This window comes from Typopeltis vanoorti, chromosome 3 (assembly GCF_054136105.1).
Source record: "Typopeltis vanoorti isolate ZY-2024b chromosome 3, IOZ_Tvanoo_1.0, whole genome shotgun sequence".
NCBI lineage: Eukaryota > Metazoa > Arthropoda > Arachnida > Uropygi > Thelyphonidae > Typopeltis > Typopeltis vanoorti.
In genome coordinates, this window is record NC_143551.1 from 71,445,639 (window position 1) to 71,460,922 (window position 15,284).

The following is a 15,284-nucleotide window of genomic DNA, read 5'->3' on the forward strand; positions in this document are numbered from 1 at the left end:
CGTCATCCCCTACTAGAATATTTTTAGTCTTCCTCGTTCTTATGTTTTTTTCTAATACGAGTATTAGAATTAAGAAATAAAATGAATCCTAATAAATGAAAATTAATATAGAAAGGGAGACATTGACTTGTTATTTAGCACTGAACTATTTCTCTGTTCATTTATGACACATACGAGGGCGTCCTCTATCGAGCTGTAGCTGAACTTCACGTCGATAGCCCATTCATTGTAACTCCATTACTTGAAGTTCGGTGGGCGTAGTAATTTACTCTACTGGCTAGTATTGTACATCAAATCTTTTTAAGTCTTGAAATGCCATCAAGTTTTGCCTTTATTCGACAACTCGCCTACTATAACAGAAGTCCTTACGAGAACTGTGTTATCTTTAATGTACAATTGAAGTCTGTCTAATGACACCAGCGCAGCAAAACCACACGAATGTTCGTTATGAACATCTACTGGTTTCTTGAATGCTTCCGGAGGACATTTGGTATTACGGGGATCGACGGCCTTCACCAAATCTCTTCCAGAATACATCTGATCCACGATGGTCAAAATAACGTTTTGTTTGAAAGGCCACCTTAAGAGCTTATCATGTTTTCCCCGATATAAAGTGAGATACAATCCGACTACGTACTCTTCTTTGTGATTTGCCAAAGAATGGAAAGGAGGAGTTACTAAGTTCAATGCCAGACTCACACGCATCGCATAACCTTGATTATTAGTATAAAACGTAGGGCTCTCAAGTTTGTTCAGTTCTTGGTTCTTGAGAAGAGTAATTTTGTCCATGGCTCTTTCTATAAGCCACGAATACTCAGAAGCTACCATGTTTTGATGGAAACTCATAGTGGCAATACGTGTAGCTAATTCTTCAAGAAACACGGTGATCTTCACTTTGATATGTCCATCTTTCTTGTAGCCTTGAGTATTTAACGTATCGTGACTGACCATCCTACCCTCTCCACAACTCCACTCGGCCAATTCGTGTTCTGGTTTCTTAAAAGCAACATCAGGACAACCACTAGATGACGTAGAGGGATAGGTAGTACGAGATATATCAGACCTGGGACCTTTCTCTAATTGATCCACGACCGTTAGCTGGTATTTATATCTGAAAGGCCATTCCAAGTCTTTATCATAAACCCCTTTAGTCAGTACAGCATACAAGCCAATGTACCCCTCTGTTTTCTCTGGATATAATCTTAACATCATACGATACCCATTATTGCACAGATAGAACTTCTCACTGTCAATAAACTGAACTTCTCCTTTCTTTGCTTGTGATATTTTGTCTTCTATGTCTGGTATTAACCAATCGTAGACGGCCGAGAGATTGTCTTCTTCAACAGATAATGTGGCGAAACGGGGTGGTTGAATCTCGTCCATAAATACAGTTACTTTCACTAGCATGGCACCGTAGCGAATGTATTTTCTGCTGTACAGGCTGTCATAACTGATGGTGCTTGAAGAGCCGCATGCATCATTCCTACCCACTGGTCTCCAAAATGATCCAACGCATGCTTCATTCGTGATATAAGGATTGCGAGGATCAATTGACACAACAATGTCTCTACCATTACCAGATGGCTGTTGGTCAGTGATTACTAACTCGAATTTTTTGACAAAAGGCCAATCCAATAGTGCATCGTATTCTCCCTCCAGTAAGGTCAAATAAAGGCCAATGTAGCCTTTCGTTTGATTCTGAAATTTTAATTGCAGTTGCATAAGATATCCTTGGTCTGCTGTGTAGAAACGTTCACTTAATAAATTGTTCAGTCTTCCTGTTCTGGCTAGTTGGACTTTGCGTTCTATATTCGGAATACGCCACGAATATTCTGCAACTAAATGATTGTCCTTTACAGACATTGAAGCAAAGTTTGGCATTTTATCCAATATAGCCGTAAACTTCACTAAGATATTGCCATTTTTCTTAAAGTTTCGACTCTCTAAAAGGTTGAAACTAATGAGTCTTCGGAAACCGCAAGGAACATTGGGTTGGTACTGTGGTTTTGTAAAAGAACTTAAAGAACATATACCAGAAGTTGGATCTACAATTCCTTTCCGATCGAGTGTTAAGTATCCAGGAGATTGATCAACAATGGATAATTCAAAAGTATAAGCGAATGGCCATTCCAATGTATCATCGAAATCACCTGGAACGAGAGTAGCAAAAAGACCAATGTGTTCATCTTCCGAGTTAATGGTCATCTGCAGGACCATTAAGTAACTTTCGCTGTTCACGTAAAACAGATCACTCGTCACATAATTGAGAACCCCTTCTCGAGCTTGTTGGATCTTTTTATCAACTGACTGGATCTCCCAAAGGAACTCCGATACTAATTGATGACCTCTCATGTACGCTTTAGCTCGCTTTGGAATGGATCCTCGGTCCTCCAAAAAAATAGTAACTCGGACTAGTATACTGTTATTCACCACATAGCGACTATGGTTTAAAAGTTTATTGTGCGACACGAAAAAAGCTTTCCCACAACCATCGCCTTCACGTTTTTCTGTCCGAGGCCGAAGAAATTGTTTCAAGAGACGGCATATGGCAGTCATTGGGTTCATAGACAAGTGGATGTGCTCCAATTCTGGATCGAACGACTGATCCACTAGGGTTAAATTGAATTTGTATTGAAAAGGCCATTCGACTACGTCATCAAACTTTCCTTGAACAAGGGTAAACCACACACCGACATATGGTAACTGATCAGCAGGACTGATTCTACCAGCTGTAAGACTTAATCGAACTTTGTAACCTGGTTGACCAGTATAGAACTCTGGTCCGGGTATGGTGTCACCATGAGGTGAACGAGATAAGTCCAGAAGATGGTAGATATTTGCAATTCTCCATTCATATTCTGCAACTAGGGACTCGTTGTTCATTTCCTTTAGATGAGCAAAGTGGTCCGTCTCATCTGAAAATAAAAATTTAAAAAAATCTAGTTAACACTACACATCATAAGGGAAGGCAGTCATTTTTTTTTTTCAAAGTTATATCTCTAGGCTAAAAATTTTAGTGGGTTTAAAAATTCGTATTGAAGAATCCAATAATAATAATAATAATAATAGTTATTATTATTATTATTATTATTATTATTATTATGTAAGTCGGGTTCACTTTTAATTATATATAAAAAGAATAATAATAATATATAATATTAATATAAATAAAAATAATAATTGTCTCAGGGGCACACATTGGTGAGTACGGGCATGGCAAACCCGAGACACCCAAGCTAGACCTGATCTTACTTCATACACTTGGTATATTATATCTGGAGACTGGTCTTCTACTCTTCTTTTCCTCTACTCTCTCTTACTTCTTACTCCCCCCCCCCCCAGTGCTATTAGATCAACTCGAGGGCGAGTGGGTGACTCTTTCCCCTGTGAAACTGTAGTTTCCACTATCTACTAAAAAAAGCCGGCTGAATTCAGCCCGGTCAAACAAGGGTCGCGCCCACTATTAGGGAACCAAAATTGTGAAGGCGAAAAATATGCCATTGGAATAAAACATCACTTAATAGACAGGAAAAACATAACAAGCATAGGAACATAGAATGCAAGAACTCTTAACAGGAAGGAACATTGGAAATACTACTTCATGAATTAGACAACTACCGATGGGAAGTGATTGGACTCTGCGAAACCAGATGGACTGGAAAAGGAGAATTCCACCATGGACGGTACAAAATCTTAACTTCAGGCAGGGAGGACAACAAACACCAAGGAGTAGCACTTATATTAAAACTAAAGGCTCAAAACTCTCTACTGTCTTACAATCCTATCTCACCTAGGATAATTAAAGCATTATTTAAAACATCAATCGGATCACTCACTATTATTCAAATATACTCAACAACTTTGACATTATCAGAAGAAGACATTGAGGAGTTCTATATAGATTTGCAAAAAGCAGTACAACAGACACCAAGTCAAGCTCTCCTAATTATAATGGGGGACTTAAACCCAAAATTAGGCAAAGACTGGGATACCTGGCCAAGAGTAATCGGAAAGTTCGGGTATGGAGAAAGCAATGAACGTGGCGAAAGACTGCTAAACTTCTGTTCAAATAATAGACTAATAATAACCAACACTCTCTTCAAACATCCAAAACCCCAAAGAAAATGGACATGGATATCGCCAGACAGACAAACCAAGAATAAGATAGACTATATTATTGCAAACCAAAGATGGAAATCAAGTATCCTAAATTGCAGATCCTTTTCTGCAGATTGTGGATCAGACCATAAGCTAGTATTAGCAAACCTAAGAATAAAGTAAAAATCTGAATGTAAAAAAACTACAAGACAACAATATTCTAAGAAAATATCAACTAGAACTAGATAAAAACTTAAAGGAACAACCAAAACAGAATATAAACATCGAAGAACATTGGTTCAAATTAAAGGAAATAATATTAAATTCGGCATAAAAAACAATAGGTTACAGAGAAAGTAAGAAGAAAGTAAAAAGGATTGGATTTCGAATGAAGTAAAAAGGTTAAGCGATCAAAGGAAAAGCATGAAAATAACACAGAACTATAACAGAAATGAATATAATAGATTAACCAGAGAAATTGGAAAACTAGTTAAAAGAGACAAGAATAACTGGTTAGAAGAAAAATGCAAAATGGCAGAAAAGGTATCAAACGAAAATAAGCTTCATGGATTATATAAACAAATAGATCAAATTAGTAAGACACGGACAACAAAATTTATAATGATCAAAAACAAAGAGGGACAACTAATTGAAAGTAAAACAAAAAGAATGGCCAGATGGGAAGAATACTTCAAAGATTTATATAATTAAAACAGCTCCCAGGATATTACGATTCCAGCCACTGAAATGGAAGAGGAAACAAATATCTTTACCAAAGAAATAATAGCACACAGCATAGAAAAACTCAAAACTAGGAAAGCACCTGGTATTGATCAAATACATGCAGAATTCTTAAAAGCAGGAAAGGAACACCGTTTGAAACCATTAAAAACATTATTTGAAAGGATCTACCAAAACGAAGCAGTGCTTACTGATTGGACCAAATCAGTCATAACTCTTATATACAAAAAAGGAGATAAAACAGAATGCAATAATTACAGAGGCATTAGCCTCCTCAGTATTCCAAGTAATGTTTTTTACGAAAGTACTCCAAAATCAAATTAAGCCATATACAGAACTGGTACTAGGAGAAGAAAAATCTGGTTTCAGACAAAGCGAAGCACAATTGATCAACTATTCACCTTAAGACAGCTAATAGAAAAGACAGTAGAGTACAACCAAAGTTTGTACTCTACTGTCTATGAAATTTATGAAACATAAATTTCATAGATTTTCGTCAGGCATTTGATTCAATTTGTAGAAGAGAACTATGGAAAACTATGGAAGAATTTGAAACTCCCAACAAAACCATAAGAATAATAAAAATCTATATGAGAAATCTGAAAGTGCAGTACGAATGGAGGACACCTTAACCAACTGGTTCCACACAGAGAGCGGAGTAAGACAGGGATGCAATTTGTCACTAGACCTGTTCAATCTTACACTGAAAGAAGCAACCAATAAGGCCTTAAACAATGAAGAGTCCGGAATTAAAATATATGGGGAAAATGTGACAAATTTAAAATTTGCAGACGACATTGCATTACTTGCAAAGCACAGAAGAAAATCTACAGCGAATTTCTGATAAAATAAAGGAGTGTATAAAATCTGGATTAAACATAAATATAGACAAAACAAAAATTATGCAAATAGGAAAAGAAGCACCAATCTGAAAATTGAAATTGATAGTAAGAATGTAGACCAAGTAGAAAACTTCACCTACCTTGGAGGAGTTATTGAGTACAGTGGTGAAATTATAAAAGATATAAACAGACGAATCAGTCAAGCAACCCAAAACTTTGGACGACTTAATAAAATATGGAAGTCAAGAGACATCAAACAAGTAACAAAAGTAAGAATCTATGAAACAATGGGCCTCCTAATACTCCTCTGTGGAAGTGAATGCTGGAATCTCAAAAAGGCTGAAGAGAAAAAATTATTAGTTACTGAAATGGGTTGGCTAAGAAGATTACTTGGAGTATCTCTGCTGGATCGACTAAGAAACGAAGACATAAGGAAACGACCAAAACAAGAAATAACAATAATAGATAATATCCAAGAAAGAGGACTGCGATAGTTTGGCTATGTGACCAGAATGGGCACAGAAAGATTACCATCTAAAGCCCTGAATACAACGATGGAAGGTAAAGGATCCAAAGGGCAGCCCAGAATTAGATGGATAGACAAAATAAAAGAGGACCTGAAAACCAAATCACAACAAGCGACACCAAACTGGACAGAATTGTTCGAACTCTCCCAGGACAGACAGAAGTGGAAAGAGTTCATTCGGTCTCATCATCATCCACATAGATGATGGAAGAGAGAAGAATAATAATAATGATAATAATAATAATAATATAACTGTTTTCTGTCATCTTGTCCTACATTGTCCTACGTAGTCATAATGACTATTCCCAACATAATATTTTATTAATTCGCCAGGAAAATATGATTACTAGAAACTTACTCATTGACAGGGCTTCTTATGTAAAAATCACGGGAAACCAGTTACATTTATAAGATGACAGCAAACAGCTATATTATTATAATTATTAGTAGTAGTATATATAATTACAAGTGAACCCGACTTACATAACAATTATTATTATTATTATTATTATTATTATTATTATTATTATTATTATTATTATTATTAAATACTCTTGACCACGTTTCTTCAACCACTAACACATATCTTGATATACTAAGTCAGTACAACATAAGCCCTACCATTAACTCCCCAACAAGAGACGAAATACTCAATAACTCCTTAACACAATCATGCATTGATCATATCAACATACGCGCTCCCATCCATACATATACATCATCGGTAATTAACATCAAAATTGCTGATCACTACTTTGTCTCAACTTCGTTTTATACGTTATCTACCCCCCCTCCCACCACCACAAAAGTCGACAAAACTCGATCATACTAAAGAGCATTGTCGATAACCATGTAAAAAGTACAGACTGGAATTCCCTACTTAAAATAAATGATCCTATAACATTATACGAGAATTTTCAACTAAAGTTCACAGAAATATACAAAAAAGCAACAAAGCCTACACAAACGAGGCGACAAACAGACAACAATCCATGGATAAATGACGACATACTAAATAGTATTACTGTAAAAGAAAATCTATGGAAAAAAATTAAAAAGTCACCCAGTAACACACATTTACAAACCTTTTACAAAAACACAAGAAATCAACTAACAACAAAAATTCGTACGGCAAAAAGACGATACTACTTCCAAAAATTCATGGAATATAACGACAACATTACGCAAACATGGGCTACACTCAACGAATTAGTAACTCGAAAAAAGAAAAGTTCAGCACAAGATTTTATTGCAAAAAGCTTCGGTCAGGACACAAACCAAGAGGAATTAGCAGACTCATCCAACCATCCTTTCACAAACAATATCACACAACTGAAAAAACACAAACTACCAACGATCAACAAAAAACTACTGACACAAAGTCAACAACAAAAAATGTATTTTCCATCCATAACAAAACAGGAACTGAAAGAAGCAATCCTACAACTAAAACCAAAGACCACTCCAGGAACAGGCAAAATAAGACTCACAGACTTTATAACACACTTTGAACAAATAAATCCAATACTTTTGAAACTCGTGAACATAATATTCGAGACAGGCATTATTTCACAACAACTAAAAACTGCAGTAATTTCGCCAATATACAAACACGGCAAAAGAAACGATACTCAGAACTACAGACCAATAGCTACACTACCAGTCATCTCAAAAATTCTAGAAAAAATAACACACACCAGACTACAGAACTATTTACAGAAGTACAACATCATCTCACAAAAGCAATACGGGTTTTAGAGAACAAAAAGCACCATCACTTTATTAGAAGACATCGCCGACACAATAAACAAAGCTCTCGACAAAAACAAGTATGCCGTCCTTATACTGCTGGACCTAACCAAAGCATTTGATACACTTGAACATGACATACTACTCACCAAACTATACTCAATAGGTATAAGAGGAACACTGCATACATGGTTCAAGAACTACCTCTCAAACAGGACACAAGTAACAAAAATAGTTACATGTCACAGTCGGAGTATACAAATAAAACACGGTATACCTCAAGGTGCCATATTATCACCCACTCTATTCAACATATACATTAACGATGTTCATAACATAATATCCATAAGAAGTCAAATATTTCAGTACGCAGATGACACCACACTACTAGCAATCCACACAGACATCAACACGGCTCTCTCCAAAGCAAAACAAGACCTAAATGAAATCATAACATACTTCCACCAAAACGCAATTCTAATCAACGGCACCAAAACACAGATGTTGATAATACACAACCCAAGAATCAAACGCCCCGCATCACTATCGATACACTGCCACACATACCGCTACATTAACAACAAAAATACCTGCCAATGTTCCGAAATCAAACCTGTAACACATGCAAAATACCTCGGTCTCTATATAGTTTCCCACCTTAAATGGACAAAAGATATAGAATACCTACACACCAAACTCCGGATCATCGCAGCAAAACTCTTCCAAATTAAAGACATTATTCCATCCAACATAAAAAAAAAACTCCTTTATCCCGGTATCTGCGAATCTCTACTCAGATACGGAATAACAGTCTATGCAAACACATCAAACAGCCACCTAACAAAATTAGAAACATGACAGGAAAATCGTGTCAACAGTGATCTGGACACCTTACCCGCAACAACCAATATCCCACAAGCACATGGCGATACACAGAATACTGAGCATTAAAAACCTGAAACACTACATGACATTAACAAGGAATTACTTCAACATCACCTATCGAAACAACAGAGACACATATCGTATAACACGACCTACAACAACTCTCTACATCCCTACGCCCTTCAACAATTCATACGGTTCTTTTGTGAGATCACATCAGATACCCATGCAACTCAACAACCTACCAAGAAAGTTAAAACACGTAGATAACTACAGAACATTAAACACGAACTCTGGAAAATATACCAACAAAGTTAATATACCCTTAACACTAATATATACATCACAAATCACCAGCATCCAATGCCAACATCCCATACATAAACAGTAGCAACAACATAAATAATGAAGCCTAAATCTCACTCTCTTCACAATAGCTAACCTAAGCTTCGAAGTAGGTGGAATTAACTCGCCTCACTCAACCACACGTAATCCTTATAACCAAAGAAGCAGATTAGGTAATAAAATAGTTAGTAAAGTATAGAACAATAAAAAAGATACTGAAGATACTGATTATTATGTCATAATATCATTAATATAATACTCTTATGTAACACGAAAAAAATAATGTAATAAATTATTCTTATAATTAAATAATTATATATACAAAATTATTATTATTATTATTATTGTTATTATTATTATTATTGGATTCTTCAATACGAATTTTTAATCCCACTAAAATTTTTAGCCTAGAGATATAACTTTGAAAAAAAAATGCAACTGGTTTTCCGTGATTTTTACATAAGAAGCTGGTTCAATAAGTAAGTTTCTAGTAATCATATTTCCCTGGCGAATTAATAAAATATTATGTTGAGAATAGTCATTATGACTAAGTAGGACAATGTTTCATTAGCATTCTGCAGATACCTTTGTCATCTAGTGTTGCAATTGTTTTTAATAATAACTTACGCAATCTCTGTAAGCGCCCATAGATTTATTTTATTTTCGGAAATATTTTTTTATTATTATTATTATTATTATTATTATTATTATTATTATTATTATTATTATTATTATTATTATTATTATTATTATTTAACACCTCCAAGGAGTACAAAGACTTATGAAGGTAGGGCACCAACTCTACAACTCTCCGTCTCCACCAACCCCAACTACCGTCATCATCTACACCAGTGATGGCGAACCTTTTTACCCAGGTGTGTCAAACATCTTTTTTTTTTAATATTGACGTTGTTGATGTGCCACTTGCATACATGCATTATAAATTCAACTACTTAATCATAGATGGTGACTTATACATATCATATTAGGCTATTTATTTAATAGGACATTGATATGCAATCTATGAATTCATATTATACAATTAATTTAATAAACTGAAATTATTGAAATTAGTTTTTTCATCAGAATACCAATATTTTTCAACATCCAAGGTGCGTCACCTGAAACCCTCAAGTGTGTCTGTGATGACACTCGTGTCATAGGTTCGCCATCACTGATCTACACCAACGCCATCTACCACCGACCACCACCACTATTATTTTCACAGACAATCACAAACATTCATCCAAACATTTTATGTTTGGGAAATAGAAATTGCAGCGGTGGCTGTTTGGAATTATCGTCGAAGTAGCTACTGGGCTATGAGGAAGTGTATGTACTATGTTCGTAAACCGGATTGTCTGTTTTCGAAACTACAAATTAAATGGTTAATATAAACAATGTTCTGGAGCTAATATTATTTTACTGCATGCCAATTGCACACCGTATTTAAGAACCAAATACAGTGTGCATAGCATGCAGTGAATTCTCAGAAATCACCGTTTTGACCAATTCAATGCCTACTCTATTTGTTTCTTAGCATAACGCATAACGCTACTGTAAGGATGGGTGAAGCACATGTGCTTTTCATATTCCATTTTGTCTGTGCTGGAAGTTGTTTGGGAAAGGAAGTTTTGTGAGCAATTAATCTCGCCCACTGGGAGCAGTTGTGTCAACTATGAACAATTAAGAGTAGAATAGCCTTCGGTCTTTTGTATTTGTAGTAGCATCTAAAATCATCCGTAGGCATTTATTTTGGATTGTTTGTACTTTTAAAATGTTTAATCATGACTTGTGACTCCATGCTGGTGTGGCGTAGGTTATAACTGGAAGTATGACCATCCGGTAAAGTAGCAATTTATTTTGTAAGTTCAATTTGCTCTTGCGGTTGATCATTGGTTAGAGCTGTGCTATTACGTTGGAAGATTTGGAGCCAATGATATTGATGTGTTTGTTAAAAAGGAGTTTCTTATCCAGTATTACCACGAGATATTTGGTCTCTGATTGCCATGGAATCTTTTGACCAGAAAACAAGATGTCCTCTTTGATGCAGACCTTTTTCCTAGAAAACAGCATCGCTGAACTTTTGAGGGGGGGAGGTTACTTGAATCCTCCTGTTGGTGAACCAGTTTTCCAGCGCGTTGATACTTCTTTGGAGGCTAGAGATTGCCAGGCGAGGGCTGAGAGATCTTGATAGAAAAGCGGTGTTATCCGCGTAAAGGGCCGTAATGGTTGCTTTTGAGTTACGAGGGATGTCTGATACGTAAGTTGTGAACAGTAGTAGGGCCCAGGAGGGAACTTTGAGGTACACTAGTCAGGATTTTGCGTCTAGATGAGACGAGTCCGTTAATCTTTACTTGCATGTCTTTAAGGTATGAATAAATAAGGTTCACTAGCTTAATTGGGATGTTGTTTGCAATAAGTTTGAAGATAAGACCTTGATGACAGACCTTATCAAAGGCCTTGGCTATATCCAAGAATACAGCAGCAGTGTGAAGGTGCCAGTTAAAACCACGGTGATGTGTTCTGTTAATCGGTGAATTTACTGTGCTGTGTTGTGAGCTTTTGCTGAACCCAAATTGCTCATTAGCGATTATTTTCTGTTTGTCCACTACTAATTGTAGTCTTGAGAGGAAAGACCTTTTCTGTTACTTTATTGAGGCAGGAAAGAAGACTAATGGGCCTGTAGCTTTGTGGGAGTTGTGGGTTGTTACCAGGATTTTTCAAGGGATGATGTCAGCAGTTTTCCAGGCCGTAGGAAAGTACTGGAATCTTAAAATGGAGTTGGTAATATTAACTAGATGAGGTATGGTCTTCCTTGGAAGTAATTTTATGAATCTATTGGACCAGGCGCTTTTTTATTCTTCAATTGGGATACAATATTAATTATTTCTGTCAGAGTAGTGGGGTAATGAATTCTGAATCATCCTTGGGCTGGCTTAATGCTCTTCTAACTTTACGATGAACTTTGTAAATGAGATTAATATTTAAGTTTTCGTAAGATGGGCTGCATTGATTTTCCAGATTGTCAATAAGGGCTTCTACTTTTTCATAGGGGGGAAAGGGGTTGTTTTTTGTTACGAGGAGATTTTAGAAATTTCAACATGGAGTTATTTTCTGGGTTAATATCTGTGAGTTTAGATTCCCATTCTGAATTCCTGTGATTCTGGAGAGCTTCTCGAACCGGTCTGTTCAGGTTGTTTAAGGTTGTTTTGTCGTGCGGGGCTCTAGTGTTGTGATATCACTTTCTTGCTTTTTTTTTGGTCCTAATCAGTTCCAGTATCTCTTCTGGGATGCGATTTGATGTGTAAAAGACAGAGGTTTGAGTGACTGATGCTATTGCTGTGTTAATTTGCCTAGTTAAATTGCTTACAGCTATGTCTATGTCTTCTTTTTTTTGCGAATGACAGGAGGCGGGCCGATGTGGACTGGGAGAACCTTAGAGAGCTTTTGCCATGCTAAGAAAGAATGTTCAGGAGAGGGCTGATCCTGGATTTATAGCTTGAGTTGCATAGGATTATGATCTGCTCTTCTAGTGTCTACAGTTGGTATTGATATTTGATGTTCCTGAGGATAACTATGCCTAGTACTTCGGAATTTTCTGATGTGCTGTAGTGGGTGGGCTCAGTGGGTCCAGCTACTGTTGATGCGTTGAGTGACATGTAGTTAAATAAAGTATGGCCTTTCGAGTTGATTGATGAACTGAACCAAGCTGAATGTTTGGAGTTGAGGTCACCTGCTATAATGGAATGCTGGGAGGATTGCACGCTGCATAGATTTTAAGTTTACCTCCGTGGTTTGTATGCACCTCTACACCTCTGTCACTTCAATGTTTAAAGTTTGGGGGGTTGGTCAATGCATTGTGGCTCAAATAATTTTTAATAAAAATGGCTGTGCCGCCACCACTAGAGTTAAGTCTGTCTGTCCTATATAGAATATAACCTCTTAATCTTGGGTTGTTTGATGGTCTGAGGTGAGATTCACTGATCAAGATTATGTCTGGATTATGTACCTCTTTGCGAATTCTTGCAGCTCAAGAATTTTATGTGTCAAGCCATTGGCATTCCATGCTATTATCATGAGGGAATTAGGTTTGAATTTTTTTTAACATTATAGAGGGCTGTTAATATCGATTGGGTTTCTAGATAAAATCTGTTTCTGGAAGATAGTGAGGTGCTTGCTTTGCTAACTTCATACAGCATTGTTGCAAGTGCAGAGGGTAGGAGTTTGGAGTTTGTTTGCTTTTGAGATGAAGGAATCTGAGTTCGTACCGCCACTGCATATGATTTGGACATTGATGAAGGTCGAGTGCCTTCCTGTGCTGCTGAATGTGAGGTATTACGATCAGGAGGGCTACCAGCTTGGTTGTTTATGGTATCACTGCATGGAGGAGCATAGTTCATTCTTGTTGACCTCCGATTTTTTGGGTGGAAAAGGCATCCCTTGTAATTTGCGGGATGTGGTCCTCTACAGTTGGCACAACAGGCAGGTGTGGATCTGCGCTTGGAACAGGAGTTAGTCAGGTGACTCTCACCACATTTCAGGCATCTGTAGGCAGCTCTGCACAGCTTTTGGGCGGGCCCGAATCTCTGGCATCTATGACATTGTCCTGCCGATGCTTTCTTCCTTTGAGGCTCAGTTGTAATTTTGAGCTTACAGATGTCGGATATTTCATAAATCCTTTTCTGTATATTGCTGATTTCGACCAACACCAGCAGCATTGGCCTATTATATGACCTCAGCATCCTGCTGACTTTGATTGGGGTCAATCCTTGACTGATGAGGTCAGCTGTGATCTCATCAGTTGTGATGCCCTCAGCAACCCCTGTTAGAACCACTTTTAAAATTTTCTCCATTGCTATTTGGATTCGTGTGTAGAGGCTTAAGTGCTGTGAAGACATCATGTTGGAGGCTTAATGGATTTTTTACAACACTCAGAAAGGATTAAAAAAGGATTAAAAAAGAATTTAATGCTTCCTATATTTAATCATTAAATTCTTTTTTAATCCTTTCTGAGTGTTGTAAAAAATCCATTAAGCCTCCAACATGTTGCTATTTGGAGTTGCTCAGCATTTTCGTCATCTTACGATAATCTGTAAGAGTAGTAGGATGAACCTTTACACCTTCGTCGGTATTTGTTGCCGAGGAGAAATTGATGGCTTGTTCTCCAAGGGACCTTGAGACTGAGGTCCATTTTTCTTTATCTCAAAGGATGATTGGAGGGATCTTTTTCTTTTCTTTGTTGGTTGACATGTGTTGTTACATCCCCTTCCATGTCATCTTCAGATGTTCTACGTCTTTCATTAGATTGTTCCTCCTGCGAACAATCGAACTGTCGGGGAATCTTTGGAGGTGGAACAGGTGTGAAGTCCCCTTTAGTGTCCACATCATCTTCTTCCGTGTCATTAAATTGAGTGAAGAGATTCAGACAACCAGGATATTCTGTTTTGAATTTCTTTAAGGTGAATTTAAGAACATCAAGAGTCAGATCTTTTTCTAAATTTTGAATGGCGTCCTTAATGTCTGTTACGTTCTCCATCCTTGCACACCTTATATAATCAAGGAATATTCCGGTGTCTTTAGATAAGTCTACTGACAAATCCCGTAGTCTAACGCGTGAGTCTACCAGCAAAACAATATATAATCGCGAAAATAGTCACAAAACGAAGAAAGCTTACCTCTAAATATTTTGATTTCCTCCTTTACCCTTACGTGACTTAGCCATCAATTCTTAATTCAAATATCAAACTCCATTCCTATCAATCAATTCATTGAAAAGCGGCTAAAGTTCTATAACCTCACCACTCAAATCCCCTCTGTTACTTCACTATCTCGCTACTAAAAACTCTTCATCTGGTTCTTAAGTCCTTAAGAGGACTGACTTAAAGAGGCGAAGCAAGAATGCTTTTCATCTTCCCCGTTATCTGTAGAGGACAGTGTAGGGATAAGGTGTTATTGAGGTATTAAAGCTCTGATCATGGCAAGAGGGTAACAGCAATAGCCTAGCCTCAGTTAAAACTTCATTGGCTACAGCGTTGCCATCCATTACCCTCCAAGGGTATTAATCACCGCATCTCACGAGCGATTTCTGGTTC

General features: G+C 37.0%; 1 protein-coding gene across 1 annotated transcript; it reads right to left on the reverse strand.

Annotated features, from left to right (window-relative positions):
• Window positions 1–318: 318 nt before the first annotated feature.
• LOC150108250 (uncharacterized) lies at window positions 319–14,728 on the reverse strand. The gene is made up of 2 exons (XM_090390432.1): window positions 14,485–14,728; window positions 319–2,918 (listed from the first exon to the last, which is right to left on the reverse strand). The coding sequence occupies exons 1-2, from the start codon at window positions 14,726–14,728 to the stop codon at window positions 319–321; spliced, it is 2,844 nt and encodes a 947-aa protein (XP_090246558.1).
• Window positions 14,729–15,284: the final 556 nt, after the last annotated feature.

Excerpts from the sequence above, each read along its gene's own strand:
- LOC150108250 (XM_090390432.1), bottom strand. The coding sequence starts at position 14,728 with ATGGAGAACGTAACAGACATTAAGGACGCCATTCAAAATTTAGAAAAA. Across the intron at positions 2,919-14,484 it reads GGAACAATCTAATGAAAGAC|ATGAGACGGACCACTTTGCT; the intron begins GTAGAACATCTG and ends TTTTATTTTCAG.